This window comes from Phacochoerus africanus, chromosome X (assembly GCF_016906955.1).
Source record: "Phacochoerus africanus isolate WHEZ1 chromosome X, ROS_Pafr_v1, whole genome shotgun sequence".
Taxonomy (NCBI): domain Eukaryota; kingdom Metazoa; phylum Chordata; class Mammalia; order Artiodactyla; family Suidae; genus Phacochoerus; species Phacochoerus africanus.
Genome location: NC_062560.1, coordinates 87,460,910 through 87,475,162, shown reverse-complemented (window position 1 = coordinate 87,475,162; position 14,253 = coordinate 87,460,910). Strand labels below are relative to the sequence as shown.

General features: G+C 37.6%; 1 protein-coding gene across 4 annotated transcripts in view; it reads left to right on the top strand.

The window, feature by feature from the left end:
* The window catches only part of ZMAT1 (zinc finger matrin-type 1), a 35,689-nt gene extending 23,156 nt beyond the window's left edge, over positions 1 to 12,533 (top strand). For 2 of the 4 annotated variants that reach the window (XM_047765489.1, XM_047765487.1), the window contains 3 exons: positions 8,857 to 8,956; positions 9,504 to 9,536; positions 10,442 to 12,533. In XM_047765489.1, the coding sequence (XP_047621445.1) occupies positions 8,857 to 8,956; positions 9,504 to 9,536; positions 10,442 to 11,756 (1,448 nt within the window). In that variant the 3' untranslated portion in view covers positions 11,757 to 12,533. Of the gene's footprint in view, positions 1 to 1,799; positions 2,513 to 8,856; positions 8,957 to 9,503; positions 9,537 to 10,441 lie in introns of those variants that run through there. The other 2 variants (XM_047765490.1, XM_047765488.1) reach the window with 2 other exon arrangements.
* The last annotated feature ends 1,720 nt before the right edge of the window (positions 12,534 to 14,253 follow it).

Sequence of the window (14,253 nt, the reverse complement as noted above, 5' to 3'; positions counted from 1 at the left end):
AAATTAGTATCATGTGGTTATAGCATTCAGTCACTAAGTATGGCTTAAGTATATATCTCGTGTGCTAGGCTAGTCATTCTTGGGAATACAAATGATAATATGCCATTTTCCCTGAAGGGGCAAGTGTATAAACTAGTTGGGTTAATAACACTTCATTGAAAGAGGCTGCAGACATGGATTTTTGTGTACAAATGTTTGGTAACCAGAGGAATGAAACATTCTGGTTTAGAAAATCTTCATAGAAGAAATATATGATTTAGCTTGTTAGAAGTGGGAAGGAGAGATGTTGAAAAAAGGAGCTGAGAAACAGTGCAAGAATTCAGGCACAATAAAGATTCTGATCCTGACTGGAGTGATCCACTTGCTCTTCTAACCATATTTTTTTTTTCATTTTTTTCCCCACAGGCACCTTCTCACTACTAGTATATTTTATCCCCTTTCCATATTCTCTCTTCCACTTACTTCTTTTACTCTACTCATTACTATTTTTCAGTTCTTTCCTTACTAGACCTTTCTGCTTCATGTGACAGTGTTCATTACTCCCTCCGTGAAGCTCTATTCCTTGTCCTATGTAACACCTTATACTCTGGTTCTTCTGTATTTCTCTTTCTTTTCTGTTCTCCTTGGGAACTCTTTTTAAAATTCATTGCTTAATTGTAGGTGTTCCCATGATTCCATTCTTGACCTTAATCTCTAAACATGATCTAATTCATTCCCCTGATTTCATCTCCCATCTGTATGCCTATGACCTTTCTTTCAAACTGTAGATTTACATATTCAAATGGCAGCTACTGATTCACCTGGATACATCATAGCCATTTCAAATCCTCTCAGTTGTTCAAAGTAGAAACCCGTAGTTAACTATAAATCCCTCAGCATCATCTATTTCACTTTCTACATCTAGTGAAGCATCAAGTCATGACTATTTTACCCTGTCTCCAGCCCTGCTTTTCCCACACTAGTTCAGACCCTGAACATCTTTCCTAGAGCTTTGCTACTCAAAGTACAGTTTGTGGCCAGCATCATCAGCATCACTTGGGAGCTTGTTAGAAAAAAGAAATTCGGCCTCACTGCAGACCTACTGAATCAGAAGCTACATTTTAAGCAAGAGATCTAGGTGATTTGTACTCACAATAAATTTTGAGAAGCATTGTTCCAGAATATTTCCATAACCTCCTCACTACTCTCCTTGCCATCAGTTTTGTCTCCAAAATCCACCCTCAGTTTAACCACTAGAATGTTTCACCTAAAGTGCATGCCTTTCCATGTCATTCCCCTGCTTAAAAATTCTCATTTCTTTATTTTCTAAGGATAAAAATCTAAGCTTCAGAGCTCTCTACTGTTCCATTACCATTATCCCATTTCTTGTCTCCATGCCCATCATGCCACCATTTTGCCTGGAACATCTTCATGTCCCTCTTCCCTTGAGTAATTCCTACACATTCTTTAACATGCTACTTCCCTGTAAGACTTTTCACTCCCTCCAAGGCTTATCTTCTGTGCTTCCTTAACCTGCAAATCTAATTATCTCTCCCTGTGTCTTTATCTCCCATTGGAATGTAAGGTCTTTGAGGGAAGGGACTTTATGTTTCTAGCAGTAGAGATAGAAACTAGCACAGAGTAGGCTTACCTCAATAGGGGTTGGTTTAATATATGAATCAGGGAACTATTAATCTTTATTTCTTGAGTGTTAACCCTGCATTTGTACTATTACATTTGCTACTTAATGTGATTCAGCATATCCCCAAAAGTTACATAGGAATCTGTGTTTTTATCTAGGATTTTAAAGAATGTTGATTTAAGCAAGTGTAGAAATAAAAGTGGTAGGGCTTCTGAAAATTGTAGATTTCTACTCGTTAAAAGTATTTTTCCTATTGCTGTGCTGAGGGTTATCTGAAATAAGTGGCTTCTAGTTTAGTGGCATTAGGTAAATTGAAATGGAGAAATGTGTCAGCTATGAGAAGTGTGTGTACTCTGATCACTTCTGAAAGGAGGGTCATTTTAGCACTGTCAAGTTTCAAGTTTATTAGAATGAGAGAAGGAGGATTTTGGTGAGATTTTTATCTGGCCACAGAGGAGGTGCTGATCATCAGCATAATTTAATCCAGTCATCAAAGTCATTTTACACTAGCCTCTGAAGCTAAAGCTCAAAGAAAAGGTTTTTGACCCTGCCTTGGATATTCAATTTTGAGAACAGTAAACATTTGAGGGTTGGAAAAAAATAGCTAGAGAATTTAAATTAGCTAATGAGAGTTTCAAAGAACAGCAACAGCAGAAGTCCATATTTGTAAGTGAGCAAGCTGTAAGACAAAAACAACATGTGCCACTTTATTTTCAGTCTTCACTCATTTTCTCCCTTCTATCTGTCTTCTATATCTGCTATTGTTTACATATGTTTCTACCATATCTAATCTCTCTTTTTCTTCATCATTCTCACTGCTTTCTTCTTGTCCCTCACCCAGCCCAGATCTTATTAGCACAGGAATGGCTACCATAACGATATGGAACTAAAGTATGTATGTATTTTTTATTTATTGTATTTGTTTTGTTTATTTTACTAGTTTCTAGTCCCATTATTGCACTTAGAGGTCTCACCATCACCTGTAACTCAACACATTTAAAATTAAATAATAATCTCCCCTAAACCCATCTTGAATTTACCAAGTTTTCAGTCTTTGCCAGTAGTACCACTATTTATTAGTCACCTACACTTGAATCTTTGAGGGCATCTTTGACCACTTTATCTCCCTATATCTCTCTCACCCATCCACAGTCACATCAAATCTTCTTAGAACTGTTTCTCATTCCTGTACCTTTCCATTACATTTTCACTACCATCATCTTACACTTTAATGCTGTAACCACATTTTGGAATGCTTTACTTACACCTCATTGTCACTCTCTCACTACCTAGTAGCAAGATTTCAACTCTGGGTCAATTCCACAGTCCACTTATTCTACTTTTACATTCAGAATACTGAATGATGCTGTGGAACATTATATAGGGCTAGAGACTGGGTACCTCTACAGAGTCTTAGTATCCAACCTCTGTGGACTTTTAGTCCCACTTAATACTTTCCCTTTTACTTTACTTTCCTTTTAGCGGTGATTTTAAAGCCTATATCATTCTTCAAGACTCTCTTCTACTGTTTAATATTCCCCCTCCTCACAGCATTCCTTCTTTCATCAAGAAAATTGTGGCCATCAAATGTGGATACTAAGTATCTTGACTTAACCAAATCATCTCTTAAACTTGAGTTTCCCATGAAATACTATACTTTCCCCTTATCTTCTTAGCCCAGTTTTTGTTGTTGTTTTTCAAATATACTCTTATACTGTCTTCACTGACATTCACTCCTCAACTCATTGCCATTTGTTGACATATGTTTTCCCAGCCCTCCACACCATCACTGTACCATTCCACTGCAACTATTTCCCTAGAGTCATTGTGACTTCTAAATTTCTAAATCCAATGGAGGTCTTTACTCCATTCACTAAACATTCTTTAAAAATCTCTACTTCCTTAGCTCCTTTGACATCACTCTCTCTTGTGCATCCTTATAACTCTGTCCTTTACTTCTTGATTTTTCATGGACCCCTCCTCCTCTACCATCTAGTTTAAAGAGTGGCACTATCCAGAGTTTTTAATCATTATGTTGCTATTCCTATGCCCACCCATACATCATCCTCAGGAGATCTCATCCGCTCTGATTGTTTAACTACCCCAACGCTCTGATTTCTCCATAATCACTTTAACCAATCTTCTGCCTTTCAGACTCTCATATCTAACTGCCTGTTGGACACCTTCATATGGAAATCTCACAGATATATCAGGCTCTGTGTGTCTAAACTCAAATTCACCATTGCTTATTCTCTCACTCTTAAAGCAGTACTACCTTATGAAGTTCCAGTTTCAGGTAACAGGATCACTACCCACTCAGTTACCAGACTATGCTGAGAGTTATTTTAGACTTCTCTAAATTCTTCCTCCTCCCTTATATTCCACATTAAACCAGTCATTAAGTTTTTTCAGTTTTAATGGTAAGTATTTCACCAATCTCCCTGCTCCTCTCTACTCCATTATGACCTTTCTAGCCCATACCCTTCTTATCTCTTGCTTGGTCTCATATATTCACATACTGTGGTCTCCTTACTTCCAGGCTTATTCCTTTCAGATTCATCCTCTGTATTGAATAAGAGGAGAGATTTTTTTTTTCTAAAACATAGAGCTGACCATGTCATTTATTACTTAAACCACTTCAAGTTTCCCCAGCCTACAGAATAAAAATTCTAGGCTCCATACCATAACACAGAAGTCTCTTTGATCTGACATCCTTTTGCCTGTCTTATCTCATCCCCTTGTATTTTATTCTACAATGATTCCAAATTTTAACAAGTTCCTGGGAGTTCTTGCAATGGCGCAGTGGGTTAAGAATCCAACTGCAGTGGTTCAGGTCACTGAGAAGGTGCAAATTGGATCCCTGGCACAGCGTAGTGGGTTAAAGGATCCAGCATTGCTGCAGCTGTGGCATAGGTTTCAGCCGCTGCTCAGATTCAGTCCCTGGCCTGAGAACTTCCATGTGCTGCAGGTGTGGCCATAAAAAAATTTTTTAAACAAGTTCCTGTAAACAGTTCTGTGCTTTTATCATGCTTGTTTCTCTACCTGCAATACTCTTCTTAATTCTTTTCATTGTTAAATAATTTTCATCCTTCCAAGTTTAATTAAGGCTTCATCTCTTCCAGTAGCCCTCTTCAGATCCCCATATTGTACTAAGTGCCTCTGCTCCCTTGAATTCCCGTACCTCTTAAGCATACTTCTCTTACCTTTTACCAAATGGGATTGAAATTATCTGTTCATGTGGTTTCTTACTTGGATTTGTGAGCAACCTTCCCATTTTATTCATCTTGTAACTCCAGCATCTAGCATGATGCTTGGTGCCACAGAAGTATTTAGTGTTTGTTGAACAGATTATTTGAGTTCAGCACATCATGCTCATTTCTGTCTCTTTCATACCTGATATTGTTTTCATTCCCTGGAATGCCCTACTTGCTTTCCTTACAATGTAAATCCTTCTTTTCCTCCAGAATCCATCACAACTTCCCTCCCTGCTCTAGCTCTTGGTATTCTTCCTTCCCTCTGATTTATCATAGGCTTTACTGTTTATTGATAATTGTATTAATTATAGTCCCATAACTGAATTGGCCTTCTTGAGACAAGGTCTTTTATTCTGCAATATTCTTCTCAGTGCTTTATATGGTAATGAATATATAGTTTTTCTGAGTATTTGGTAATTGTTTATTGAGAGGCAGTGTTATTCAGTGAGATAAACATAGATTTGGAGGAATGTTTGAAGTCACTAGCCCAGTTGCACCTCAGGTATAAAATGAGAATAAGCCTACTTCACAAGATTGAAAAAGAATGAAATGAAGCAGTGTATACAGTACCCAGCACAGAATAGGTCCTCAACAAATGTTAGTTTTCTTGGAATATTTTGATTTCCTTTCATAATTTAAAAACAGGAAAATTGAACATTTTCAATTTTTCTTCATAAGCTAAATCCCAAATTAAGTTACAGTTTTGCCTACATGTAGCTCTCAATTGATTTTCCTCATATAAGATATTAGACCAATGATTCTTATTCTTAACTACATACTAGAATCATGCAGGGAGCTTTTAGAAAACCCAGTGCTCAGACCACCCTTCAAATAAATTAGAATCCCTGGGACCCACACATGAGTGTTTTGTTTTCTCTTTTTTAATTCCCCAAGTGATTATGATATAGAGCCAACATTGACTACCACAGTGTTAGACTATAAAAATATGCATTTCTCTAATCTATGCTTTGAAAACAAAGACTTTAGTCCAAGGAGTTATGAGATAGGGCATCAGGAGAAAAATTGGCCCAACAAGTGTTAGGTTATGGATGATTCTGAAAGGTACAAGATGCAAAAAAAGCTTAAGTTTCTGGGTGAAGTCAGAAACAAGGGATCCTAGCAGGGCTGAGGGAAGCAAAACCACCAGGGCCAAGGAGCAGACTCGATAGGAGAAACAGTAGAGGCAAGTTTCAGTAGGATTAGATCATGAATTTTGATCCTGGGGCCAGTAAACAGGCTTCATATATTCACAGAAAGTTTATATTGTTATATTATTTTATGAGATATCCATATCCTAGAAAAAGATAAAGGACATCAGTGTGTGAAAAAGACAGAGGCTAAGGTAATAGAAATCAGAACTGCCTCTGGATATTTCATGTGACCTGCAGCTCCTCTAAATCCTAGATTACCTATATTATAATCTTTGTGTGTGTGTGTGTGTGTGTGTGTCTTTTTAGGGCCGCACCTGCGGCATATGGAAGTTCCCAAGCTAGAGGTTGAATTGGAGCTGTAGCTGCTGGCCTATGCCACAGCCATAGCAACGCTGGATCCTTAACCCATGAGTGAGGCCAGAGATTGAACTTGCATCCTCGTGGATGTTAGTCAGGTTCATTACCACTGAGCCACAATGGAAACTCCATAATCTTCTTATATAATTTGTGAAGGAGCCATGGAAGAACTGAGAACATTATATACAATACGCTGTATAAGCACTGAACAAATAGGTAAAACATCTTAAATATAATCTGAGTTTAATATCATAATGGAGAGCATTGGCTCAGTAATCTAGACAGTGGTGCTCAACAGTGGCTGCACAGAAAAATCATCTAGAGTGCTTTCAAAAAGTAAGAAAGCCTGGTTCCACCCCCTAAAGATTCTGATTAAGTTGGTCTAATGTGGAAATGTAACATGAATATTTTTTAGAGTTATCCTCATGGTTCTAATGTGTAACTAACATTAAGAACTGCTAGTCTAGAGGAAACCAGGATTCCTACTTGCACTTGTGTGCCCTCAAAATACATGGTATTGGTCAAGCAAATCTGAGTCTTAGTTTTCATGCTTGTTAAATAAGGTTAGTAATAATTTCCTGAAAAGGGTTATTATGATCATGCAGGGTCCTGGATTCAGTCCTCAGCTTTGCAACAACTCCATAATCTTCAGATTTGATTAGCCTCAAATCAAGGACTCACCAAACCAAAAACAAAATTGGAAGATGCTGATAAACAACCAAGGAACTGGAAAAGTATTCAGTAGTGTCTTTTCCATACATTCTCTGACAATAATTAGCTGGGGTATTGTTAAAATATAAATCCCCTGTCCCAGTGAATCATATTCTTCAGAGGAGGAGTCTGGGGATCTGTATTTTTAACTCACAATCCAGATGATTCTCATCAGAGAAGTCTGGGAAACGCTGTAGTTTACGTTAATACATTGTCATTCTGGTACTGATTTATTGTAGGAGGAGGAGACATACATATTTCCAGTTCCCAGGCTTTTAAAGAATATTTATCATCTAGGGTATTCTCTTTTTGGCATCAAGAATATGGGAAACCACATTATAATCAGAAGTGGCTTGGCAAGCACAAAATCAGAACACAGGAAGAGAGGATAGTTTTGAAGAATCATTCATTCAGACTGTGACATAACTTGCTGAGCTCCCCTGGGCCCACCACAGAGTACGTGTCAGTAGTGAGCAGAGTCCCCATGTTATTTAAAATCAGACTCTTAATTTCCCCTTGACAGTAAACTCCTGTTTCTTTTTTTTCTTTTTTTTTTTTTTTTTTTGTCTTTTTGCCATTTCTTGGGCCGCTCTTGCGGCATGTGGAGGTTCCCAGGCTAGGGGTCGAATCGGAGCCATGGCCGCCAGCCTACACCAGAGCCACAGCAACGCAGGATCCGAGCTGCATCTGCGACCTACACCACAGCTCACAGCAACGCCGAATCCTTAACCCACTGAGCAAGGCCAGGGACCGAACCTACAACCTCATGGTTCCTAGTCGGATTCCTTAACCCCTGAGCCACGACGGGAACTCCCTAAACTCCTGTTTCTATGAATAATCTTTACTTGAACAAGGCCAGTACGCTTAGTAATGATTAATTTAGTATGCTTTAAATGAATAAGTTGCTGTTTGATTTAAAAGAAAATGACCTTGTCTGACCCTAAAATCTCTGCAGCCATCAATTTATTGCCTCTTCCTTTGGGCGGGATTGTTTTTATATTTAGCTTATGAAATTTATTAAATTTGCTTCTTCTGACCAAAGAGAAAGTGGAAGGATGACAAGATTAAGAAAACAAAAATAAATCTATCTCCTGGTTCCAGTTCTACCTACGAATCAGAGTAGAGAGGTAGCTGGTATACCTGTTTTATAGTTCTTGACTCTTATGAAGTGGTAAGTAGTAGTTTTGCTTTAGAATTTTGTTTCAGCATTTATCCTAAGAGTGGGGGCTTACTGAACCTCTCTCCTTTCTAAAATCTGTCTGTGGAAATTACTTTTGGTAAACTAATGTACTACAGTGATTTCAGGTAAGAGAGTAAAAAATTGCTTTTATTTGTCTTTACTATTTGTGGGATGTTTCAGGTTTTAGTTGGGTACAAATAGAACTAGGAGCAAACAAAAAGGTTGGCTGAGGGATTAAGAGGCAAAATTGATTAGGCATGCTAAATTTGAAGAGTCTACTGTATTTCCACATAGCTATAATAAACAAGCAGATAGTAGTTTCTTAAGAAAGAAACCAAGGCTAGAGAAGCAGTGTGGTGTAGTGTGAAGAATTTGGGGCTTTAATTTAAGAGACACAGGCTCTGAGAGGCTATCTCTATTATTAACTGGCTCTGTGACTTTGGCCAAGTCATATGACCTCTTTGGGCTTTATCTTTAAATTGGGAAAGTTCAAATAGATGATCTCTAGTAAATTCCCGTCCAGATCTGTGATTCTTAGTGTATCCCTGTTGACCTTTTTAACTTGAACTCTCTGTTTTTCAGCATTTAGTATGAGAACCTACGTTTGTCATATTTGCAATATCACTTTTACATCTTTAGAAATGTTCCGGTCCCATATGCAAGGAAGTGAACATCAAATTAAGTAAGTATTTCTTGCCAAAATGCTCCAGTGACACCAAAGACCAGGGCTTCTGTCAAGTACCTTTGCATGTATTTCACAAACTTTTCTAGGCTTTCATTTTCTTATTACTTGATCCTGGGTATGGTTGGTGGTATTTGTAACATATTGCATGCTAGTACCATCCCCCAGGGAGTTCTCTAGCCATGATAGTATACTGACAGAGCTAGATAACTGCCCTGCCCCCTCTTGACCAGATAGCATTGTCCTTCTTTGGAAAGATGCTAAATGATCATTCTCAGACTAGTCATATAAATTCAGATAATCCCTGGAAGATTGATTAGTTCCAGGGATTCAGTGATCTGGTCATCAACCTTCCAGTGAGGTATAGTGGTTAAGGAAAAAGGTCTTGCTGTTAGAAATGAATTGGAATACTAGATTTATCTTTGTACCAAGTGTGTAACTTTGACGGCTCTGACATAAAGCAGTTATACTAAAACATAAAAATATGTGTAAGGTACATAGTAGGAGCTTAACATACATTTATTCCAATTTGTTCTGTTATTTTAAGGAAGAAAAGATTTAATGGACAATTGCTGACTAGGTAAGTCAAGTAGCAGACTAGAGGGACACTTAACTATTATATATTTGTTTTGTTGCTTTTAAAATCAAAGCATAGTATTTCTGTTACATTATTTTATTCTCGAGTAAATATTTATATTATTGAGTCTGAATACTAAGGAACTAAATTGTCTCACTCACCAAAGTAACCTTCATTTAGACTCTTTTTAAAAAGTATCAGGGCTGCAGAATAGTCAATTTTAGACATCTATATAAGGAACTGAAAAAAAATCAAAACTTTTAAAGAAATGTGACTTTCAGATCAGACCATTTTTTTTTTGTCTTTTCTAGGGCCACACCCTCAGCATATGGAGGTTCCCAGGCTAGGGGTCTAATTGGAGCTGTTGCCTCTGGCCTATGCCAGAGCCATAGCAACACCAGATCTGAGCCTCATCTGTGACCTACACCACAGCTCACGGCAATGCCAGATCCTTAACCACTAAGCGAGGCCAGGGATCGAACCTGCAACCTCATGGTTCCTAGTTGGATTAATTTCTGCTGTGCCAGGATGGGAACTCCAGATCAGACCATCTTTAGGGCATTAAATATTATTGGTCTTTCCCCACACATCCCAACAAGGTTTACATTTTAAGTACTATAGCAATATCAGATATGTCAGCTTCTTTGTACCCATCTTCCCCTTCATTCTAGGCCTGAACATTTTTTATATAAAAAAAATTGTAAAGTGCCTAGGAGATATCTGACTATTCCTGCTACTTTGCTTTGTCATACTAAATCATGGTTTATAGCTTTTATATTGAGGTAAGTTTTAAAATTTGTTTGGGGTTCTGTTGTATTTGTTTTTCCAAACTGATATTTTTGAAAGCAAAGCATATATTCTGAATAAAATAATCTAGTAACAAGAACTTTCTACTGTCTTGTTTGCAGAGAATCCATTGTTATCAATCTAGTGAAGAATACAAAGAAGCCACCAGATTCTTACCAAGATGAAGGTTCAGATTACATCAAAGTACAGAAAGCCAGAGGACCAGAACCAAAGACTTGTTTCAGAAAGACAGAAGAGAGTTCTTTGGAAGCCCGTGGGTACAGAGAAGCAGTTGATTCCAGATCCAGGCGTAGAATGTTTGAACAAAGACTCCCATGTGAGACTTTCCGGACATACCCAGGATCATACAATATTTCACAAACAGTGAAAAGCCAGTTACCTCATTGCTTACCAGCTCACTCAAAGAAGACATATGACTCTTTCCAAGATGAACTGGAAGATTACATCAAAGTACAGAAAGCCAGAGGACTAGATCCAAAGACTTGTTTCAGAAAGATAAGAGAGGCCCCTGTGCAAACCCATGGGTACAGAGAAGTTGATTCTGGACCCAGACCAAGAATCTGTGAGCAAAGATTTTCATTTGAGACTTCCCAGACCTATCAACAACCATATACTAATTCACCAGTGGAAAGCCAGTCACAGCATTGGTTACCAGTTCATTCAAAGAGGACATACGACTCTTTCCAAGATGAACTTGAAGATTATATCAAAGTGCAGAAGGCCAGAGGACTAGAGCCAAAGACTTGTTTCAGAAAGATAAGTGATAGTTCTGTGGAAACTCATAAATACAGAGAAATGGTTGATTCCAGACCCAGACATAGAATGTTTGAGCAAAGACTCCCATTTGACACTTTCCAGACTTACCAAGGACCATATAATATTTCACAGGCAGCAGAAAACCAGTTACCTCATTGCTTACCAGCTCATGAAAACAAAGACAGATTAGACCCTATGACCTACTGTCAACTCACCAGAGACTATTTCCCAGAAAAACCAGTACCCCTGAGCCTTAGTCAGCAGGAAAATAACTCTGGCCCATACAGTGTGGAATCTGAAGTTTACAAGAACCTCTCTTCAGAAAACAGTACTAGTGACCCTCATGTAAATCATAAGCGGAGACATCAGAAGAGAAGAAGGCACCAGGAGGAAGGTGAAGAAAGGCCAGAGAAGGAGCAGTCCAAGCATAAAAAGAAAAAGGATACAGATCTAGACAAGGACGACAGCATCCAGCAAAAGAAAAGAGAGGGAGATAAAGTCAGCATCAGTTCAGAAAAGCTTAAGCATCGAAAAAAGAAAAAAAGCCATGGTGTACCCTCTGAGAAAGAAGAACGTAAGCACAAGAAAGAGAAAAAGAAATCTGTTGAAGAAAAGACAGAAGAGGAAATGCTTTGGGATGAATCTATTCTTGGATTTTGAACTTTTAGTATTGTTTACCCAATGAAAAATTGGTTAAGAATAGGGGAATTTAGCCAAAGACAGGGATATCCAATGAAGAAAAAGAGAGATGGGTACAGTCATTTTCAGTTCAGGAAAGCTTAGTTTTATGTGTGTAAAAATTTGAATTGAAAGAACAGACAAACAAGCCTAAATCTAGCCTTTGAGAAATAAGAACATAAGAAAAACGTAAGAACACAACAAGAACATAAGAGAAAAGGAAGCCTGTTGAAGAAAAGACAAAAGTGTCAATGCTCTGGGATGAGTCGTCTCTTGGATTTTGAACTTTTCAGTTTTGTGCCCTTAAGGTTGAATTGAAGAAATAAGTTGAAGAGTTTGGTTTCATGAAATTCATGTTATTTGAATTTTCCTAAGTGGACAGTTACTTTAACCGCTAACAAAAGCCAAGTGAAGTAAAAGTATTCAATATGCCTTTTCCTCAAGTTATTTTTCCTCATTTCTTGAAATGAAAGAAAAATTACGTGTTTCATACATACAGAGTAATTTCCCTTAATGAGGCTGTCTCCACTCCTATTCATCAAATTGTTGTGATAGTGAATTTTTTACTTCTGGGAAATAATTTATTTTAAATGAGAGAATTACCACGCATTACAGAATCCATCCCTTGTATGGATTTGTGTTAGTGTTGGTGGTATTGTTTTTATCGTTGTTATTGTATGTTTATGTTTCTTGGTTTTCTCCAGGGAAAATGTGTGAAGCAACTCAGACTGATTTTTTTGTTTGTTTGTTAAATCTAATTTGCAGTGTATTTTTGTATTTTCTAGTTCTGAAAGTGAAAAATGAAACAGTCTATAATAAACTTAGATGATATATAGTTTTAAAAAGCTCTCAAAAAGTACTGATAAAAAATCAGTCTATATTCTGGAAATGTTTATATTATATATATTAAAGTGTTTTAATTTCTACATACTTTTTTTTGCAAATGATCATTTCTGAGCCGCATATTATTTTACTTTGAGAGCGAGAGGGGTGAGAGCGAGAGGGGATATAATTAAACAATTTGCACCTCTAGGGAGATCATACTATAAAGTTGTAATAATTTCATTTCTCCTACATCTTGCTTAGGAGAAGCTGATATTCAGACATGAGCTTAGGGTTTTTTGTTTTTTGTTTTGTCTTTTTGTCTTTTCTAGGGCCACTCCCGTGGCATGTGGAGGTTCCCAGGCTAGGGGTCTAATCCGAGCTGTAGCCACCAGCCCATGCCAGAGCCACAGCATTGCGAGATCCGAGCCGTGTCTGCGACCTACACCACAGCTCACGGCAACGCTGGATCCTTAACCCACTGAGCAAGGCCAGGGATCAAACCCGCAACCTCGTGGTTCCTAGTCGGATTTGTTAACCACTGTGCCACGACAGGAACTCCGAGCTTAGTTTTAAGTTAGAAAAATATGATCAATTAAATACTTAAAAGTGAAGAAGGAAGAATTTATAAGTGGGAGAGGACTGTGAGGAGGGGGCATTACCTTTAAATTGTTTCATCTTGATTATTATTTTTACTCCTTTTGTATGATAGACATCTCCTTTAAGCATTTGAGCATCACCATGATATAGTCAAAAGAGTAAGAGCTTGGGAGTCCAAATCCCAGGATTCTGGTCTGAGCTGTACCATGAAGTTGCTCTGTGACCTTGTAGAAATACCATCAAAATCCAACATGGAGTCATCAGGAATAGCGAAAATAGGCTGTAGTATTCCCTTGATGTGTTTATCTTATCAAAAAAGTAAATAAACATAGATGGTGATTTATCTGCATTTAGGCAAGCATTAGTACTTGTTTTTTTTCTTGAGATTTGAATAAAATGCTAAATATCAGCTGAAACATAACATGATTGGTTGGGCTCATAGCTGGTTGAATGAATATTCCAAAAGGGAGTTAGATGGTCCCCAAATTAACTTTTCTTCCACAAGACTGTCGGTGTGAGGTTATTAGTGTTATAATATCACTTCCCATCTTTTAAAAAAACACGTCTGGTGTACTGGTGAAAGGAGAGGGGAAAGAAGAACCAGAGTAGAGCAAATTAGCCATGAAAATGGCAAATTCTCTTTTCTGAACATGCCAAAAATTAGCATTTTTTCCACAGAAAGTAAAAGACAAGTTCAACTGAATCGTAAACATTTTTAGAATTGGTAAATTCTTTTGCAGAGGTCCATTTTTCATTTAAAGCTGAGGGGGTGGGAATTCAAAACTATATCATAATAATACTCACTGAGTACCAAATTACCATGGTCTTTCCGAAATAACCTCAATAGATAAATTGTTCATTAAAATTAGCTGCACACATTAAGAATTAAAATTTTAATCAATACTAGGTAGATTATTTAAATTGGTGGTGTGGCAAATTGGGGGAAGGATAAGAGTGTGGTGTTGACTGCATTCTTAGGAAAGTGACTTGCTCTAGTAAATGGTTTTGAAAATTTCTAGGACAAAACTTTTTTTTGGCCAAAAATGAATTTTATCTT